The sequence below is a fragment of the Zonotrichia albicollis genome, chromosome 3 (genome assembly GCF_047830755.1).
Source record: "Zonotrichia albicollis isolate bZonAlb1 chromosome 3, bZonAlb1.hap1, whole genome shotgun sequence".
Classification (NCBI taxonomy): Eukaryota; Metazoa; Chordata; class Aves; order Passeriformes; family Passerellidae; genus Zonotrichia; species Zonotrichia albicollis.
The window spans coordinates 15397658-15419038 of NC_133821.1; the positions used below are offsets into that span (position 1 = coordinate 15397658).

The 21381-nt window shown below is 46.3% G+C and overlaps 1 protein-coding gene across 1 annotated transcript; it reads right to left on the reverse strand.

The window, feature by feature from the left end:
* Positions 1–4043: 4043 nt before the first annotated feature.
* H3-3A (H3.3 histone A) lies at positions 4044–10864 on the reverse strand. Its single transcript, XM_074536812.1, has 4 exons — positions 10707–10864; positions 9144–9298; positions 7222–7375; positions 4044–4706 (listed from the first exon to the last, which is right to left on the reverse strand). Exons 2-4 carry the CDS (start codon positions 9269–9271, stop codon positions 4578–4580), a joined length of 411 nt encoding a protein of 136 aa, XP_074392913.1. The 5' UTR covers positions 9272–9298; positions 10707–10864; the 3' UTR covers positions 4044–4577.
* Positions 10865–21381: the final 10517 nt, after the last annotated feature.

A 21381-nucleotide genomic window follows, 5' to 3' on the forward strand; every position in this document is an offset into this window, starting at 1 on the left:
CAAATCTAGGTTGGCAGGAGCGGAGAGCAACTGCTCAGGAGGGTCAGCATTTATCACAGAGGAATGTGGGATTAGCTCTCACTCACTCTGGGTTCTAGAGGCATCTTCCACAGATATTTTCCAGCTGGGTTTGCTTGGGATGCCTCCATGGAACAGCACACATGATCACAAAGAGGTGAAGGAAGCGCCTCTCAAGGGAGCAGGGTGAGAACCCTCAGCCCTGCCACCATCAGGAGTCACAAGTGGTTGCCAGAGCTGTAGGGATTTTTTTTTTTAACTTAAATCTCTCTGACATGGCAGGAGCTTTCAGTAACATAAAGCCCCCCTGCTGCCAGCGACCCTGCTGTGTGTAATAGCCTGCCTGCAGAAGGAGATGAGGGGGATGCTGCTGGCGGGGGACACAACAGCAGAGGACGTGAGCACACGTCTCAAATCACATAGAAGCCTACAAATGTGTTCTCAAGAAAGATGGACAGAAAATCCAGGTTTATTTCCCACTGAGGAGCAACTTTGATGACTTGGAGAGCACACACCCCCTGCCTTTGACCCCAACCTTGTTTTTTGTGGAATTCTACCCCCATGTCCTGATCTTTGGTGTTACTGCTGCAGCGGGACAGTAAGGATCACCACCAAGGAAAAAGCAGAAAGTTTCAGCTCAGATGTGCTGCAGCTGAGAGCATTCCTGAGCCTCAGCATTTTGCAGCCATTTCTCAGAATTAGGCAAGTCTCTTTATTTAAAATAAGTAAGTTCTTGTATATTTATTTAGTTTTTGATCATGTAACAGGTACTATTCCCATGAAGGCAATCAAAAAGGTAGCTTACATTAAGATCCTATAAACCCATGCAGTCCTAACAATCCCTTTTTAACACTATTATTTACAGATGTAAAGCTTTTTACACACTCAGCTATCTTTTTGACATTCTATTACCAAGGTCTAAAGATCTAAAGCCTCCTCACAGATTAAAAAAAAAAAGGAATATATAAACAGTGGCTTTCTGGTCAACAAAATATTTAGAGGCCAACCTGCCACAAACAGGTTGGGAACATCCACTTAGTGCAAAAACATCTCATCACTGAGGGTGAGTCATTACACAAAGTAAAAGCTGAGCAAACAGCTCCTCAATATCCTCCTGATCTGGACCAGGGGAAAAAAAGAACCCAACAACTATTCTGACACTAAAATTCCTCCTCTTAATTCCAGCCTTTGAAACCAAATTATATGAAAAGTGTTATTAAGGTCTTACTCCTATGAAGGCCAAGAAAAGTCATGTTGTTTTTTTGCCAGAGCAAGAAATAAAATCACAGTGAACAAAATATTTGACCAGAATATTGCCTGTATTTTATTAAACCTCGAATCCTAAAGTTAAGCTCCAGATCTTCAGAGCAAGTGGATGTGCAGAGACCAAAAATGGTGGCACAGGGAGTATGGATGTGAGACACACTGCTTTCAATCACTTAAAAAAGTGGAATCTGGTGCCTGGATTAGGATTACCAAACAGCTACTGCCAGGTGGGACAAAGGGCTGGAAGAACACAGCCCAGAGAGGCAACACTAAAACACAGGTACACCAATAATGGTTAATTTAAAGTCAGCAAGTTACTGTCCTAAATAAAATCTGAAATGCTGGGCTTAAACTCCCTCTTAGTCAAGCTCTCAAGAACTGCTCATTGAATTTGTTAAAGCCACATAAGAGAGGCTGATCTTGTGTCTGAAATTATTTCCCACTATGTTAATTTTTGACTCTGGTAAGCAAGTTGGCTTTTTGTGTTGCTGATACAAAGCAACAAACTTAAAATAAGGCTTTATGATACAAAGTAACCAAGTTAAAATAAGGTTTTGTATTTACTCTGGAAGAAACAGCAAGTAAAAACAGCTGCTAAAACACAAATGTAAAACAGAGACCTAAAAACCAACTTAACCACATACACATTATAAAGGACTTCACCAAAATAATTCAGAAATTGGGCACTGGACATACATCAAATGTCTTAAAGAGATGCTCAACTTCTGAATATGACTAACAAGGAGCCACTTCACATCCATCCCTCCACTTAGAACAGTTAAACTGCTCCACAGAAGCACATCCACAGGACCAGAACTTGTTTCTGGTGTCCAAAATCTCAGCTGTAGCTGCAGCCCAGGAAACAGCAAAATTGGTATGGGAGGGGAAGGAGAGGAAGACTTCAACTATTTTGGAAACCGAAGTTTCTTGGCATTGCTTCAGGCACAGACAGCAAATCACTAAAAGGATTCACCTGCATCTCTAGGACCACAACTTTCAAACAGGTGAAGTTTATCCCTAAGCTGGAGGCAAAGCACTGAACACTAAAATGTTATCTGCTCAGATTCCTGATCCCCTCATCTTCTGTTAGGATTTCCTCTGCCTTGAACTATTTAACTGCACTGTCAGGTAAACTGGGATATTCCTCACTCCAATCCTCTCAAAGAGAGAGAACTCAGTATGTCACTTGAGTACCAACATTTTGAGATTTGGTTTCCTAATATTCCTAAGAAAGAAAAAAACCTGAAGTTCCTTATCTATACTTCAGTCCCAGATTAATTAATAAAAAACTCCCAGCCTAATTACCTGTTTGTGTAGGTGCTTGCAGCACTGCTGACTGATAGGTGAAACAGAATTCTGAAGTACAGGACAAAACAAGTAGTTAATTATATTGAAATGCATTGATAGCAAGTTTAACAGGCTTGTTATCAAGTAGACAGAAGTGACATCCTAAATCAGTTCCATCTCAGTTGCTCACCTTTTATATTCCTGTTGTTCTGGGTGCTCCAAGACTAGTCTTCCTTAATTTTTAGTTGATAGCTATGAACTGCTTGGCATCAAAAGGATGTGATCACTTTTTGTCTAGCATTAGTCTTGCCTGTGACAAGCCACTCCATTTAAATAGACTTTACTTTGCACAACCCCAGCAGACAGCATTCATTACCAAAGCCGAGCAAGTTATGAATAATGTGATTTATTCTGTAATTTTTGGCTCTCTGTTCAAGATACCAAAGCAGATAATATATCTCTATTAATCCTCTTTGGAAATCTTCAGACAAATTCACTTGTGTTTAGAGCTCACTCAAAGCCTCTCAAAAGAAGTTAGCAGCAAATAAGCTCTGCAGGAGCCTTAGCATGGAGGTGAAATCTGTTCACCACCCACGTTTTTTTTTTCTGTGGAGCTCATTTCATTATCTGCAAGAGCTATCAAGAACTCCAGCACATAACTCGTTTCCAGACTGGTCTGCCAGAACCCTTAAACAAATTTCAAGGGGAAAAATTAAAACCAGGTTTTCACAGGACAGGATTTTAGCAGTAAATTTCTTCATGTGAACTTCCATCAGCAATTGTGGGAGAATGTAAAAACACAGTTGGTTTGAAATGTGTGATCCTGTCCAAGTACTGCTTCTGTGAAGAATTGTAACAAAAATGGTACAAAAGTGTCTTTTAGATTGGAGTGTACAAGCTGAAACTAATCACATGTGGACTAAGCTCTCAAAAATGCTAGAGGGTGTGATGGAAACAGAAAGGTAGTCAACCAAAAAGGGAACACCTACAAACCAAGAAAGCAACGGAGTGAAAAAGGGTAAAAAAACCCAAAACAAAAAAAACACCCAAGAAAAATAAAACCCCCAAACAGAAAAACCCAAACTGCTACATTCCACCACTTACACCATACTAAAAAACCATGAAAATCAGAAATGCTTCTAAACTCAGCACAAAATCAAGTAAGAAAGGAATCTAAATAACAAATTGCTGCTTCACAGCACTGTAGGTTAGAGAGCTCAGCTCAGTTCCAGACCTTACCTCGTACTACATTCACAAAACTCATTTTTATGTGGAGCAGATAAATTTTACACTCTTAAAAGAGCCTCACATATAGACCACTTCAGCCAGCCAAGGCAGCACCCCCAGTGTTTCCTAGATCTGCCCCAAGGAATTAGGCCATGCATTGAAGAGCAAAAGGGAAGGAAAGGCTGATCACTTTTGAATCAATATAACCCATGTATAATATTTAAAAATCAAGACTAAAACCAGGCATCATTTAATGTATTTTAATAGCAAACTTACAGGAACAGCACAGAAGACAGACAACATTAAAAACATGTACTTGCATGTAGGACAACTCAGTTAGAAAAGTATAGTGAATGGATGGAATCTACTGTATGATAAAAATGCTACAAACACCATTTAGTTGCCATTGATAAGAAATTTACTTGTTTAAAAAAATCCAAATGCTGGCATTGTCCAGAAAAATTTGACAGGTTTATTTATAATTTTTTTTTATAAAGTTGTTTTGGTGAACAAGTTTCAACGATTCACATTTTTTATTTTTTATTTTTTTTGACCACATTGTTTATTTTTACGTCCCCCTTGTTTATATTAAAAATCCACACACAAATGAAAATGGAAAGAAAACTTGCCAATACCCAATTCTGTCCCCTATTTTTCCACTTGCAACCATATACTTAAGGTACCTTTTAACCCCATGGAAAAAATATCTAACGTTCATTACTACCAATAACAGGAAGAAGATTTTGCTTGGAGGATGACAGACCCACGGTGGCGAGGCTTTAGGCACGCTCCCCACGTATGCGGCGTGCTAGCTGGATATCTTTTGGCATGATTGTGACACGTTTGGCATGGATAGCACACAGGTTGGTGTCTTCAAACAGCCCAACCAAGTAGGCTTCACTTGCCTCCTAGTGTGGAAGAAAAGAGGTAAGAATATTTTCAATCTCTGAGCATCAGGAAAAAGAAAGATTCATAGTTCAGGATTAAAAGTACAGTGTGACGTGGCATTAATTTGAGGTTTTAATCTTTATTACTCACAAATATCAAAAGTTTTAGATGTTCAGAAATGAAAACCTCCACTTTCTGATAATATTCTGTGTCTAAAGTAGTGTACTGCTGCTGTTTGGTAAGGACATCCTCCAGAGCACAGCAGAACTGACACTCTCATGGGACTCTCACGAGACAGGAAGGGGTTACATTATCAGCAGGTAAGTTTGTTTAGGAAATTCTCTTTTCAAAGGCTGGGTTACACTGTTTGAGGGACTTGTTTGTTGCCTCTTCCAGAGTGAGAGTCACTGAGCATCAGGTGAAATTGGCAAGCGCCAGGGAAAAAGAAGAACATGTATTTCTTCCCACCACACAGCTCAGGCACACAGCTCCTTCCACAGACACTGAAGAGGTGGCTTAAGTCAAATAACAGCAGAAAAAAATGTACTGAGAACTATCAGAAATAAGAGAATTCTATTAGTTCAGGAGCTCCTTGAACCATCAAAGCCAGGCATCAGTCAGGGAATTACCATCAGACACTTTCCTGTTCCTGCATTTCCTTCCTGCCCACCTGGGGACACAGCACCGGCCCCACCATCACAGACAGCTCTCAGCTCACACCTGAGCGAGCCAGGGGCAGCACAAGGACAAAGCTGAGCACAGTGGCTCTCCCTGTCACTGCACAGCTGCAGGCAGGACTCTGAGCCAGACAGATGCTCAGCTGGACCCAAATATTTCCCTGACTCACATGAAGTTAGCTGCTGGTAAGCCCAACACAGCAATGGTCATTGTTCAAACACTTCTGGAGCACATGGAATTCTAACCCTATCAATTACACTTGGAATTCTAACCCAATCAATAATACTTGGAATTCTAACCCTGTCAACCTCCTAGGAAGCATCCTAGTGTGCCAGTGTTGGACACAGCCACACCTGGGCTGAGAAGGTGAAAATGATGGGTCTCAATCATAAGAAGGAGGGTGAGGTCACTCTTTCTACAATGCACACAACAGAACTTGTGTGAACCACTTGATTGCCAGGAACTCCAGGAATCAACTTAGGTTCAAAGATCCTGCTTAAAAACATAAGACTATCCAATTTGAAATAAACCCAATATTTACTACAGCAGATGAGGACTGTGGTATTACTAAGCCATTTAATTAGCAGAAGGATATGAGAATTCCTAATGCAGTTTTGTCAAATTAATACATTAAAATTAAGACAATTCACCAAATATCCTTGCTGGCACAAACACCATGGTACCCAAGGGGTTAATGAAAAAAAAAATTTTTTTGAGTTTGTTTGTTTCTTCAAATATGCAAGCAGAACCCACTAGGAATTGTATGTGACCAGGTTCTATTCCAACAACTCCTTAATGCAAAAGCAGGAACATTCAAGCCAGAAGCTTTCTGAAAGTGTAACAGCTACTAAATTTTAATGGGCAGATCTAGATAAAGAGACACACAGATAAACCTCAGGATTTAAGAACTACCACACAGAATAACTAAAAGCAAAAGCAGAAACTCTGCAAACACACACAGGCACCTTTTGAAGTTAAGCATATGCCCAAGTTTATGGGCTCTCATGGCAAATGTCTTGGCCCCTTATCAAGTGGAAGTAATTAACTAGAAAGAGACCATTTTGTCTGCATGTCAGACAGACTACGACTATAGATATGTTCTGGAACAATCTTTCAACAGCTATCTTCAATCAGGAGTGTCTTTTATCACAAGAGGGAGATGTCCCCACAGTAAGAACTCAGTCTGGTGGGGGGTCCTGACTTAGATTCAAAAATTTGGGCCAGAAAGAGTAATTAATATTTTTCTCTCTGTATAATCTAAATAAATTACATAACTAATATATTTTTAAATGTGCTTAGCATCAAATACATCCTCGAAAAGCAGCTGTTTCCCTAACTGTGTTTAGATGTGGCTTACTGGGCTGTTTTTGTTTAGAGGGCATTTGAGGACACCAAGACCTCCCCATTAGGAAACCCTTGAATCTGCTTTACACCATGCTTGCTCTCCAACTGCAGAGCTCAAAGGTGGAGGAAATGTGTTTTCCTTGAGCATGTTAAGCACTGCTCTAACAAATCTAGGGGCTATTTAAAAAAAACCCAAAGCACCACCTATAAACCAGACTTTTAGGCTCTGTAAGGAGCTGCTGAGCTGCCCCTGTGCTGTTTTATTCCATGGTACCCACAGGAACTCCCAGGATAAGGCAAGGCTGAGATGAGCATCCCTCCCCAGTGCTGCAGGCCACGCCCACCACGCAGCCCCAATAATCAGAGGGAGTCTAGAGGAAGCCTGGAAACAGCCTGGCCAATGGGGGAGCAGGGCGGGGCTCCGGAAATCCCGACTTGGAGCTCGGGGAATCCCGACCTGGGGGCTCCGGGGGGATCCCCCCAGCCCGGAGCCGGGACCCGGGCATAGCTCACCTGCAAAGCACCGATGGCAGCGCTCTGGAAGCGCAGATCTGTCTTGAAGTCCTGAGCAATTTCACGCACCAGACGCTGGAAGGGGAGTTTGCGGATCAAAAGTTCGGTGGACTTTTGATAGCGCCTGATTTCACGCAGAGCCACGGTACCCGGCCTGGTAAAATTAAATACAGTGGAAATTAAGATAATTAGAATTGAAAATATGTTCTGCATCACCTTAAAAATAGGGGACATCCTCCAGATTAAACCAAGCACCACACACTTCTGTTTTCCCTAGGAGAGTTCCAGCATTTACAACACAGAATCAGTTCTGCTGGCAAAGGGTCGCTGTCTCCTCACCACCAATCTCTGCCAACTCCCACTGGCTTCAGCAGGGATCCCTCAGGCCAGGCAGGCTCCCAAGGCCTGACTTCACCAAGGGAACAGTTGGCCAACATGTGCTGTCCAAGTGACAGCAGCGCAGCTCAGTGCAGATGTGGCAAACCACAGAGCTGCCCTGAGTTCAGCTGTACTAAAGGTACCCCCTCATTTTAAGGGAAATTGGTTCTTCTTCTCCACTGTCAACATTCACAGAACCAACAAAATGTGTATTCTCTGTTATATTGACAGTCAAAATTATCCACTGTATTTCCCCACATTAGTTTTGGTGTCAGAATGACAAATTCGGAATAGCAACATATGTTTGCAAACATGATGTCCATCTGTGAAATCAACAGCACATTCATTTCTGTGGAAGCTTTGTCTTTTCCTGCTCCAGCTTTATTACTTTCCTCCCAATTGATGAATTCTGCCTCACACCTAGAGCAAGAATCACAGAGTGGGTCAGGTTAGGAGGGACCACAGTGGGTCACCTGGCCCAGCCTCCCTGCTCAAACAGGATCCTCCCAGAGATTGTTTCTCAGGATTGTGTCCAGATGGCTTTTGGCTATCTCCAAGGAAGACGACTCCACAACCGCTCTGGGCAATCTGTTGCAATGCTCAGTCACCTTCACAGTAAAGTTCTTCCTCATGCTCAGGCGGAATTTCCTGTGCATTTCTGCCCATTGCCTCTTGTCCTGTTGCTTGGCACCACTGAGAAGAGCCTGGTTTCATCCTTTTCATACTCCTCGATGAATTAATAAATCCCCTCTTGGACTTTTACATTAAGTCCCCTATTCAAAACCCACTTGTTCGTGGGGAAAACATGGATGGGGAGGAAGACCTACACCTAGCCCAACACCATCCTGCAAGCTGAAGCACGACTGCCGCCGCTCTGCCCGGAGCCAGGACCGGAGAAGCTCAGCACCGGGGGGCTGTGACAGCTCTGTCACCGGTTCCGCTCCGCTATGCCAAGGCCGGCATTCGGGACGGGCGCTGCGGGATCCCCGCCGCATCCGCGGGTGCGCGGCTCCCTCTGGCGGCGGCTCCGCGCCCTGCAGGGCCCCGCGCCCGCCCAGCGCCGCCGGCTCCAGCCCCGCGAGCGGAGCGCGGAACGGAACGCGCCGGTAACAATAAACTTGGCGGCGGCGCAGCCCTGCTGCGGCCTCCTGATAACCGCGAGCGCAGAATTATAAAAATTTAAAAGAACCGCCGAGCCGCGTCCGCCGCGGGGGGAGGGGTGTCGATTTTGTAGTCACCAGCACCGGAACGCCCGGAAAGGAGCTGATGACAAACGCCGGGGGTCGGTGCCGCCCTGGGAATTTCTATTTTTTGCGGCTGGCGGGGACTCGCGCTTGTTTTCTTTTTGGCGGTTGGTTTTTTTTTTTTTTTTTTTTTTTTGGTTATTCCGCTCGAGGAGCGGAGCGCGGAGGAGGCGGGGAGAAGCGCCCCCCGCCCTATCGGTCCCGCGGGGTGGGGGGGAGAAGGGGGGATTTTATTTTTGGGGGGGGGGAGGAGGTTGCCCGGTCGCGCCCCGCGGCCGCCTGTGCGCGGCGCTGCGTTACCTGTAGCGGTGCGGCTTCTTCACCCCGCCAGTGGAGGGCGCGCTCTTGCGGGCGGCTTTGGTGGCGAGCTGCTTGCGGGGCGCCTTGCCACCGGTGGACTTGCGGGCGGTCTGCTTGGTACGGGCCATGCTCCTGCCGACGTCGCTGCCTTACACCTGCCAGGAGGAACGTAGGCAGCCGGGGCAGGGCGGAGGTGGTCGCCCCCCTCGGCCTCAGCCCCCCCCGCGGAACCGGCCCCCGGGGCGGGCGGGCAGCGCGGCCCCCGTCCCGCGCAACGCGTCCCTGCCCCGCCAGCCCCGAGCGCCGAGCCCGCGGCGGCCGAACGCCTCCGACGGGCGGTTAAAAAAAAAAAAAAAAAAAACCACCCACACCAAAAAAGGAAAAAATTAAATTAGAAATTAAACGCCTGCCGATCGCGGAATATTAAAATACAGCTTTTTTTGCCCACGAATTCAATATCAAAGCGGCGGCGGCTGAAGCCGAGCGAGCCGCACGGCAGCAGGCGCGGAGAGGCGGCTGTCGCCTCCCCCCCGCCGGCCGCCCGTCACCTGCCAAGTGTTTGCAAATACAACCCGGCAAACATCGGGGGGCTGGCACCGACCCGCCGCTCCCACCCGCCGGAAAACCTCCTCCGAAACTGCGGAGCGGGGGCCGGAGCAGCGGCAGCCCCCGCCGGCCCTCCCCGGGCTGCCCGGCGCCCGCGCTCCCCGAGCCGCCGGCAACTGCAGGCAGCCCGGCGTTTATCGTGCGAAAAGGAGAGGGGCTGGATAAAGTGCGAGAAAGCAACAAACTTTGTTTTCGGGGGGTTGTTTTTCGGGTGCCGTCTTTCTCTTTCTGTGTAAGTGCTTCCCCAAGAGCTGCCTCGCTCCCAAGCGCCTCTCACAGGCAAACTCAGCTCCCAGAGCCAGAACAAAATGGAAACAATCACGAAACGCAGCCCTAGTCCTTTTGCAAAGGAGGAAAAAATAAATTGCGAAAAATAACGCCAAAAATATCGCCAGGAACTCCAAACCGTGCGGGTGCAGATGCAGGGGGAGGCAGCGGAAAAGTTTGCACTCGAAAACCGAAAAATTGCGTCGCGTTTGGGTCGTTCCTTCGGCGAATTTCTTTCCCTTTTTATTGTTTTTTATGCAATAGGAAAAAAAATATGGTCGGTGACCAGAGAAAAGAGACAAGATGGTGAAGCTGAGCAACAACTGTGGGGAGCAGGGGAAGGAAGGCAGGAGAGTTACCCTGGGCTGGCGAGCGGCTCCCCTTTGCGACCGCTTCCCGGCCCCGATCCGGGGGATGTCGGGCTCAGGAGGCAGCTGAGGGGCTGGGGAGGCCGCTGGTGGGGGTCTGGAGCGGGGGCGAGGGGAGCAGAGGGGGGCAACGACCGCGCCAAGCGGGGCCGGGGGTGCCGGCGGAGGGAGCCGCTCCGGCTGCGCCGGCAAGGCGGCGCGGCCGAGGGGAACGCGAGGCGCCGCCGCCTCCTGAGCGCCCCAAAAGTTTGTGGGGAGGCTCGGGGGGCAGCGACGGTGGGTGTCGGGGCGCGGGGGGCGGCGGGCGCGGCGCCAGACTTACCCCGTCCGCTGGGCGAGCGCGGCTGCCGTGCGGGAGGGAGGGAGGGAGGGATGGAGGGCGGGCAGGCGGGCGGGCGCAGGAGGAGCCGGAGCTGCTGCGGCTGGCGCTGGCGGCAGCTCGGAGCACAATTGAAAGATGGCTGACGGGCGAGGGCCGGCCCCGCGCGCCGGCCCCGCCCCCCGCAGGCCGGCCCCGCCCCGGCCCCTCGCGGCCGCCAATGGCGCACAATGGAGGGAAGGCGCGGCCCCGCCCCCGGGCCCGCCCCCGGGCCGTGTGTACAAACACAAAAGGCACGCCGCGCGCGCCCGGGGATTCCCTGTCCCCGCGTCCCCCTCACGGCCCGGCCGCCACCCCCGCCCGTCCGCCCACAGTCTGGATGCGCCCTGGCTGGGTTCTTTTCGTTTGGGGTCGCCCCGTGGCCAGCAGGACTAGGGGAGTGATTTTTCCCCCGGGTCACACATGGAGTGATGCGTCCAGTTCTGGGCCCCTCACTACAGGATAGACGTGGAGGTGCTGGAGGGTGTCCCGAGAAAGGCAACGGAGCTGGGGAAGGGTCTGGAGCATTCATCTTGCGACGAGCTGTCAGGGAGCTGGGGTGTTTATCTGGGAGAAAAGGATGCTCAGGAGTGACCTTATTGCTCTCTACATGTCCCTGAAAAGAGGTTGCAGCCAGGTGGGGATTGGGCTCTTCTCCCAGGCAACCAGTGACAGGACGAGAGGAAATGGCCTCTAATTACACCACGGGAGGTTTAGGTCGGACATCAGGAGGAATTTTTTCACTGGAAGGCTGACTGGACATTGGAACAGAATGCCCTGGGATCTGGTGAAGTTACTGTCCCCTGGATGTGTTTAAGGAAACACTGGACATGGAACTTAGTGCCATGGTCTAGTTGGGAAGTGGTGTTCGGACAAAGGCTGGACTCTATGACCTTAGAGGTCTTTTCCAACCTAATTGATTCTGTGATTCTGTGACTTTTTTCTTTACATAGAAGCAAAACGAAATTTCTCCCAGTAAGCTGGCCCATCAGAACTCACCCAGCAGGATCTGCTGTGGGAGGGCCATGCTTGGTCTGTAAAATGAGAGCTGAGTGTCAGGAGGGGGCTGCTGGGGTACTTCTGTCTCAGACACACACTGCAGGCACGATGTTCACAAGGAAAATCTGCTGTTGGGGAAGGAAGAGGAGCCTCATTTCCTGCATCACTGCTGGGCCACGGTTTGGGGTTTGAGAGGCAGCTATTGCAAAAGCAACTGTAAGTTTAGCACTGTCACCGCCAGCAGACCCCAACTGGTTGTATCAGCTGCCATGATGTTTAGTGAGAAAAATTGCTCTTTATTTTCTATTAATGTCAGGATCAAAAGGCCCTGTGGGAAAGTAACCTGCACTCTAATACAACTGAACAGCCACTGGCAATTGCTGTAAGTGCATCTGCTCACACAACTGGTGCCACCATCTTGTCTGTCATTTAGGCATTAGAAGGAGCCATATTTGATTTGCAAAATCTTTATTACACATTATGATGTAATGCAGCTCTGCATGGAGACATCCAAACTACCTCCAGCAGCAGAAGTGGTTTAGCCATGTGAGCATTCACTTGGGGCTAATCAAACCTGACAAGAAAGAGTGTTATCGTGGGCAGAACACCCTGCTAAAATAGATATAGTCTGCATTAGTGCTCAGATAAAAACAACAGGCTGCACTACACAGACATGACCAGATATGCCACACACACACACTTCTGACCCTACGGTGAGTTTATGAGAGGTGGCTGTCAGGAAAGAGAAATCATAAAGGATTTTATTTATACTTACAGAAGGATTGGTGGATAGTATTTTATGAGATAATAGCACCTTACTGGACAGCCCAAAGTGAACTCTGAGCTGTTCCGTATTATACAATCAGACTATTTGCAAATGCTCAGTAAACGCTGAAAGTCAGGCACCAAAACTGGCATCAATTCCCCACACACCACACGCATCCCATGATGGAAAAGTTATCAGAGGGCAGAGCACCAGTTCCCAGCCGCAGGAAGCTGCCGGAGGTTAACAAGCTCATCCCTCCATAGCTCGTCCGTGTCCGCTTTAGCTGTGCCCGCTCCCGGGGGTGCGGGAAGGGCTCTCGGTCCGGCGGTTCCCGCTCCCTTCTCCCGCAGGCGGAGCTGCTCCGCCGCGCTCGGGGCTGCGGCCGGGCCTGCCGGGCGTGCCCGAGCCCCGAGGCCAGCGCGGGGCCGGTCCCCCCGCGCCACCGGCCGTGCCCCCGCCGCCATTGGCGGGAGCGTCCTGGAATTCCATGACGCCAGGCGGGGCGGGGCGGGGAGCGCGGCTGTCCCTGCTCCGGCCAGCCCGTGTTTTCCTCCGGGAGCTCTCGTGTGTCCCGCAGGGCCGCAGCCAGAGCTGCTCCCGCCCTGCCGCTGGCAGCTCCGGCTGCTTCCAAACGCGTGAGGAACACCGCAGGCAGGACTACGGGGTATTGTCTACCCAGAGAAGAGAAAACTATTCCAGTATTATCGGGTTCTGCACCTTCCCTCATTAATGCCATTAATGCCATTAAACCCGTGCTTTTCCAGGGCTGTTGGAACAGGTATGGCCCTTTGAGCTTTGCCACAAATGCTATTTGAGTGCCTACAGAGCAGCACAGAAAGAGCTGGCCCGACTCTAAAAAGACTCCAGACGCTCATCTTTCACTGGCAGCACCGATAAGCCTTTGCTCCTCCTTTCCGAAGGCCTTTATCTCTGCAGACCACAGGCATCTTCCACCCTAAGGCATCCATAAGCGGCCATGAAGAAATCTACCCTAATGAGATTCCACTGGTTTAGCCGGCAAGAACACGCCAAGGACAACTGCAGTACTTCATCCTCACCCAGCGGAGCCACCGCTGCTGCACCGCGGCCAGATTGCTACAGGAAAGCAGATTAGGGTGGGAAACAGCTGGTGCAGCTTGGAGCCAAAGAAGATTCAAATGATCATGAATAGAAAAGAGGAACACTCAAACCAGAAGTTGTTTTCAGCACCTTTCATAGGAAGTAGACAGCCCTCATTCGGCAAAAAAGAGGTGGATTTCCACTCTTTGTACTCCTTTGGGCTGTCCAAGTGGCAGACATTTTTCAAAATAATCTCTTCCACCTTTCCCTTGTCGGGAAACTCTCCTTTTGCCCGGGAGACTGAGCAAAGGCAGTCACCTTTCCCATCAGGATGCAATCATTGCAACTATTATATCAAGCTAAAAACACTGTTTCAAAATGTTACTGGGGGTGAAAAAAACCCAAACCAAACAAAATGAAACACAAAACAAGCAAAACTAACACGTTGTTGCTTTGGACCTTTCCAAATAGCTTCTAGTCAGCTTCCAGTGTAATGCACTGGCCCAGTTGGAGGAAGAGCTACCAGATCAACCCCAGTAACATCACAGACTGCAGGAACATCTACAAACTGCAGCAGCTGCCTCCCTTTGCAACAGCACAGAGTACAAGCCAAACAAAACACAGCAGAGCAGATGAAGTTTGCCTTTTTTGAGGTTAACTGGACTAAAAACTAAAAAAAAGAGTTCAGAGTATGATCAGAGTATGGTTGTTTTCAAGCAACACTGCAGGTAATCTTTCAGAATCATTTGAGAAAGGCTTCCCACTACAAAAGACATTCAGAGTTTGTCACCAAACTCCAAAGGGTCTCTGATCAAAGAAGAAATATTTCTTTCCTATCCCCCCAAAAGCACAAACTAAACATCTAAATTACTTAGTCTAGTTCCAGCTCAACAGATAAAGGTCCTCTCCTATCACCCAGGGAAAACTGGGGTTGTTATTAGTTTTATCTAAAAGCTACTCAGACATTTTGGTGATGGAAGGAGTATAAAAGACTACCTTTATTTATCTACAGCCTTCACCTGACTCCTACTTTCTTTCACCTCCTCCCTTCCTGTTCTCAATCTCCCTTCTTCAACTCATTGAACCTCCAACCAACCTTTGCACTCCAGATCTGCAAACTCTCCCCTATTTCCTGCCCCAGCTCCCAGCCTGGTGGCCATTTCCTTATTTCATATTCCCTACACACCTCTTTGACTCAATGTATTTGCTCAGACAGTTGCATTTTTCTCTTCTTTCTGCTTGTTTCTTTTTTTCTATCTCTGTCTTTCATTCTCTTGATTCTGAAGCCAAACAACTCCCACCTTCCCCTAGTTTTTCAGCCAGCCCCAGTCCCATACCTGCTGTGTTCCCTTCTGCAGCTCCCAGGCTGGACAGCCTTTCTGAGCCAATTTCAATCCCATCCTTAAAAAACACTGGGCTGTGTTGTTACATCCTCACTCCAGTGCTGGCAGGCCTGCTATGCACTTCCAATTTCTCCTGGAAATTAAAGTTAAGTGTCAGTACAGAATGCTCACAAGCTTTAAAACTATCTTCCTCTTCAAATGCCTTTTGACAGAATTAAAATATTTGTAGCCTTAACTTAGCATTAACAGTACATCTTGTGCAGATTTAAACATATTCCTAAATAATCATCTACATAAAAGACAAAAATACACATTTGCTGGTTTTTCCTGGGAAGTTACTAGGGGTGGCAATCATTGGCACTTGTTAAGGAAAGGAAAAGTCACCTAAAAACCTCAAAATGAGTTACAATCATTTTGCCTCTGTGTAAATAGCTTTCTATTAGGATTTGTTTTGAAGGTTTCCATGCCATGGGTTTGTAGAGCAGAATCACAGCAGAGTAAGAGCAGCTATTGCACTGCAGAGCTGTTTGATATGCTGGGCTGCCCATCACACAGGACACCTTCCTCTGCTTTGGAATATTTATATTCTCTGCCAATACAGACACCAAAAGTACACTGGCCAGAACTGGCAGCTGTGTAGCACACCTATCTTTAGAGATTGACACCTGCTGGAAACACAGATAAGAAGCTGTTGTGTAGTACAGGATAGTAGACACAGCTTCTTCCTCACTTTTATTGTGTCTTTTAATAGTGTCTTTTGCCTTTTGCAGTTCTCTGAAATGCTTCCCATCTATCAGACATTATGGCCCCACTGTTCAAAGAAAATTCTTCCACAAGTGTTTACTTTTAAGCAACTCTCAAGCTCCACAGGTTCCCGGGGAGGATTCATAGTTTTTAATTTACGCCTGTAAAAAAAGTGGATCCCTGCAAACTGAGCCTGAAGGAAACTCTCCCTGTTTAAATAACAATGCAAGTGTACATGTGCCACACAAAAAAATTATTGGACTTCCTGGGTTCTTCAGGAAAGCTTGAGACAGCTACTTTAAAATGCAAAATCCAAAGTCCAAAGGTACTTCTTTTCACACTTTGAGCATCACATATGGGCCAGGGGATTCAGGACAACCTACTTTGGAGACAAAGTGCATTTTTCTAATGTCTCATAACCCAAAAGCACTAAATCTGGTTTTTTTCTCCAAACCTTTTTTGGTAATTAACACCATTTCAATGAAAAGTTTTTCCCAAAAAGGTATTTCAAGGACAAAGTTCTAAAAGAATGAAAGTAAGCCTACAATAGTTCAGAGAATAAGATTCAGGACTTCTGGATTTTGCTTCTCTTTTTGGATTACCATTAATTTTTAGGAGGCTTGGTGTGTTTGACTTGTAGGATGCTCTCCTATAAAGACTTACCAAGCTCCTAGTTTCACTGAGTATATGCTTGCTTTTATATAGGGACTCCTGGCTCTAATTCCTTGTGTATCATCCACGATTTTCTTATTCATAATCTCATTTGTATGGCCCATTATTAACACATATGCACTGCTGGAACTCATCTCTCATCCTTCTAATGCGGTCCCCCAGAACATGAAAGAGAAAATAACATTATTATAGAATGCTGCTAATCTTTCTTTTCTGTGGCCCAGTGAGTTTCTTCTGGTGGAAAGAGTCATAAAAATCCTGTATGAGCACCCTATAATGACATCCTGAAACTCCACTCCTATTCCTATCTAGTTTGCTTATTTGTTTGTTCATAATAAGCCTTTTAGATATGCTTAATATTTTAGTATACTTTCTAATAGAAAGTAAAAAAATCTCCATTACCTTTTGAAGACTGGAAGTTAAAAATATCTTTAATTGCCTGATCCAGAGCTAAGAAGAGTTGCAGGTACATACAATGCATTGTAGCTGTAACCACAGTCTTCATTTCTTCTTATCAGCTTTGAAGGACTGGCATGCAACAGTTCAGTATCTTAAGGTGGAAGCAGGACTTGCAATATCATGCCAAAAAAAAAGCTGTATTCCTATTACATTGGCACTATAAAAAATCCTAAACAGAAACCCCTTGTCAGCAGAACTTCAGTTTCCTATTGACTTCTCTAAGCTTATGCCCAATCTTCTTCCATTTCTCAGGACAGTGTTGTGATTTATTCTTGGATACTGCCAGTTTGGAGGGTACTAAAGGGTTAACTGAAACAGAAACCAAGTCCTAGCACCCGATAGGGAATAGGGCACAACAGATAATGGTGAGGTTATTGTACAGCCCTGCCAAAGCCTGGAAATTGGATGGGATGACAAGGAGTAGCTGTGATTTTTTTAGATGAAGTATGATCAAATGTGATAACATATTTCAGAGATATGATGTGAAATTTAATTATAGAAATATGTTAAAGGCATTGGGGGAAAGGACTGGTGGACAAGTAAAAAGAAAAGGGAGTTTTTCCTCTGCAATGATAATGCAAGAATCTGAAATTTACTGTAGCTGCCTGAGTTAGTTTGCATTGACAGACACATTTCAAGTGGGTTTTTGCAGAATTTTTTTGCAGAACAGGGAAGAACAATTGTTCTGGGGAATATTTCTTCCCAACATTACAGCAGAATAAAATTTTTTAACTGATTTTAGCTCTCCTGGCTCTTCACACATGACTAAGTTATGATAACAACCTTTGCTGTCTTTTGAAGCATTGTATTGTACTGTGGAAGGAATTGGGCAGCCCATGGTTTTCTAACAGAAATTACTGCAAAATCTTTTATTTCCAGTACTTCTGTGTTATGAGTCCATTAAAACTGCCAAGGAGAAACAACCAACACGAGCCCTAATTGGTTCCCAAATAAGATCCCTACAAGTACAATGATTTCCTAGGAGCTCGTGTTGAAGGAGAATTCCAGCAGGCTGATTTGCCCCAAGCTGCTGGAAAACAAACCCCTGCAGGCTTGCATTAGGGAGGGGGAAAGAAGGATCACTCTTTCCCACCACCCATTAGGCTCCCATTGGCTCCATTCTGCACATTGCTCTGGTGAAGGATGCCTTTGCACACACTGATGCAGGCTCCAGCCCCTGCTGACACTGCCTTGAAAGGCTCTGAGAGCTACTATACTTGACAGAACTCAAAGATAATATTATTTATTTCATTTCATTGCTCAGTAGGGTAATCTCATGAGATATGAATCTCTTCTTCATGAGGGCTCTGGGGATGGCAGGCAGAATGAAACTCAGCTACTCTTTAGTACAATGCAGACAGTACAGACCAAAGTACTCAGGCTCCAGCAGCAAACAGCAGACCAAAATACCAGCTATGACACCCTGTATCTTCATTTATTTGGAACAATATTCTGTAGGCTGCTTGCTTTCAAAATAAATCTGCTTGTTCCTTGTAAAAACATAAGACTGTCTTGAAATGGCATTGATGCTTCATAAGCCTCATTTGTGATGCTTCCTCAAGCCTCAGCTGAGGAAGGGGCTCAAAAATGAAAATAATGTTCTGAGATCTGGCTCCAAGACAGCGGAGAAGTGTTCTGACACGTCCCATCTTTCTGAGCAAGTATTCCCAAATCTCAAAACCCACTTCTGGAGAAAGTGGTCTCCTGAGAGCAGAAAAGGGAGAGGGAAGATGGAGTAGCAGACATTATATTTTAAAGCTTCAGCAAAGAACATGAAGTTATTTTCAGTCTTATGAGACTACAGAGCTTTGGGGGTTTTTAAAGAAATGAAAGCTTTCTATTTTCCCAACATTCTTTGTAAGTTACACACTCTGCAGACTCTACTTTTCTGTACCATATTTTTGGGTAATTTTTCTTCATTTCTCCTCCTCTTCTTCTCAAATTCACATCTCACAAGGCATCACAGTATGAAAACTGCAGCTACTGTTGAGAATAGCACTCTATAGTAGCACTTCTCATTAGTTTCCTAATGCTCAGAAACTTCTGCAACACAGCTCATGTACAAACCTACTGAAGAACAATTTGCCCTGACTACTCAATGTTCAGTATCCACAATTCCAGCTGAGAACAAAAGGATTCACAGATATTCACTTCTGAAAATGAGTGCCTCTGACTACATACCCAGGTGTGGGCACCCTAATTAGAAGCTATTTTTTCAAAACTCCTTTAAAGTGCCCACAGAGCTGCTTTCACATCAGCAGCAAGAAGGTGCCAGAGCCAGAATTAGAAGTTCCTGTGTCCCAAACAGGCTCTGAGCACACATGTGTCAGAGGAGGGGCCGGAAGCGAGGGTGCACAGGAACCATGTGGCAACAGCGGTTCCCTCTGATCAAACAGTGCCTGCCGAGCCTCACTCGCTCTGGGAGTGCCACAAAGCTGCTGCCATGGGGCCCAGCTGCCTTGAAGGAGCCCAGAGATCACTGGTGATGAGAAGGATTTGTCAGGCAGCACCAGTTCATCATATATGATTTGTATGTCTTAGTTGCTGATGAAATTCCCTGTTAAATTTTACAGATTAAATTTGTAGATTTCTCCCACTACGGTTTTACAGAGATTGAGGAGTTTTACTGAAAGTCAGACAGGTGATAACATAAAAATCTCATCTTTTGGTTTTGAAATCTAAAGAAAGTGTCAGACAGTAGTATTTGCAGGCACAAGCTTGATCCTCTAACATCTCCAAACTCATCAAAACAAACAAGCAGCAGAAGGTAAATGAGAATGCACAAATTCAGCATGTGCTAACATTGCATGATTCTGGCAAATCTTACCTTCTGTGGGGACTCACTACAACTCCTGCATGCTAAGTCTTGGCACTACAACTCACAGTGTACAAGTGATGTTAAAATACAGCCTGGGCAACTAAAGTGGAGAACATCAGTTTAAACATGGACTGCAGGGCATGGATCTCAGGGCAGAGACAGAGAAGCAGCACCACTTGAAACCTCAGCAGCAAAGAACCACAGGAAAGGCTGCCAGCCTGCTTCCCCTGGGCTACAAGGCTTCCAGGCACACTTTCCATGCTGGCACTGTGTCCTACACTCAGCAGAGGGGCTGTGCTTCTGCAGGATAAACCCTCACTGTGAGAGGGAGTAATTTATCAGATGCTACTGAAGTTGGCATTACACATTTCATTCCATCTTGAAGTTATGCCCTTTGGCCTAGCCCTGACCAATATTCCCCAGCCCAAAGGAGAGCCAGCATTCCTGGAGTCACTGTCACTTCCCCTGCTGAAAGCACACAGTGAAGGACAAGCTGGCTGCCTGGCACTCCTGAATTTCGGGATGTGCCTCAGAGGGCCCAGAAGATTGCTCCTGCAATATTTCAGGTTCTTGGCTCTGAGAAGCACAAGGTCACCCATAGAACCTTTACAGGCAAGGGGACACCTGCACAAAGCAGGAGTGAACACAGGTCAGAGCCATGCCCAGTCTGCAGATGTGGGGGTACAACTGGCACAAAGGCTTCTCCTGACAAACTGCTCCTGTAACTTCCTGATGTGAAAGAACATGAGGGAGAAAAAAACCCACAACAAAACAACCATCATCAACAACTGTGACTTTCACACACTGGGAAGAACTTCTTCACAGCCCTGCTTTGAGAAACAACCAATCTGACATAGTCTGACACCAACATCACTTCTAGGCCAGAGCCCAAGTCAGACAGGAACATGAAGGAACAAAGGCACAACTGTACCATCATCATGTTTCTAATATTGAAATATAACCATGTGAGGACATGATTTTTCCAGGCCTCACATACATATGACTTAAGAAAGATCCTCAAGGGGCACAGTGAGCTGTATTACAAATTCCTCATAGATGACATATAACTACCTCTGTTTTGGAAAGGATTAGAAGAAACACTGGAGGCGAATCCAACCAGTGGTATTCCCTGAACACCACACTAACAATTTAATTTCAGTTGCATGGGCGCAAAAAGTAAACAAAATGGCAAAATATTCCAATATCAAATCAACAAGAAGCTCCACATATCTGTAATCTTATAATGTCAGTATTCTCCAACTCAAACTTATGGTATAGAACAACAGAAAAAATCTAAATCAACTTTTGTATGTTTTTTCTAAGAGAAACAAATGTGAATGTGTTGTTATTAATTTGTAGGTCCTCAGCAAGCTGGCAGAACATTCTCTACACAAGAAGATAAATATTACTCCTACAAGAATGTTGTCTAAGTGGGGCTTGTATGATCCAGTCAATAGGCAACCATGTCAAACTCAGCACCCAAAGAATGAGGCCTCTCTGCACTACAGACTGGATCCTGAACTTGGGGCATCTCTCCCTCAAGCCAGAGGACCTTTGAGAATTTACACTAGCTGAGATCTGACTCATAACACTTGATCAAAGGTCAAATGATCAGTGTCACCATCTGCTCTAAGCAGGATTTATAAACATCACCACAGACTGCTGAGCCCGTGCTATCTCTGCTGAACATAACCCAAAAGGAGGGCTTAGCCACTCTGCTTGAAATTTCTGTCTTTTCAGAGCACACCTGTCCTGTGTGCTCTCCCTTTTGTTGCTGCC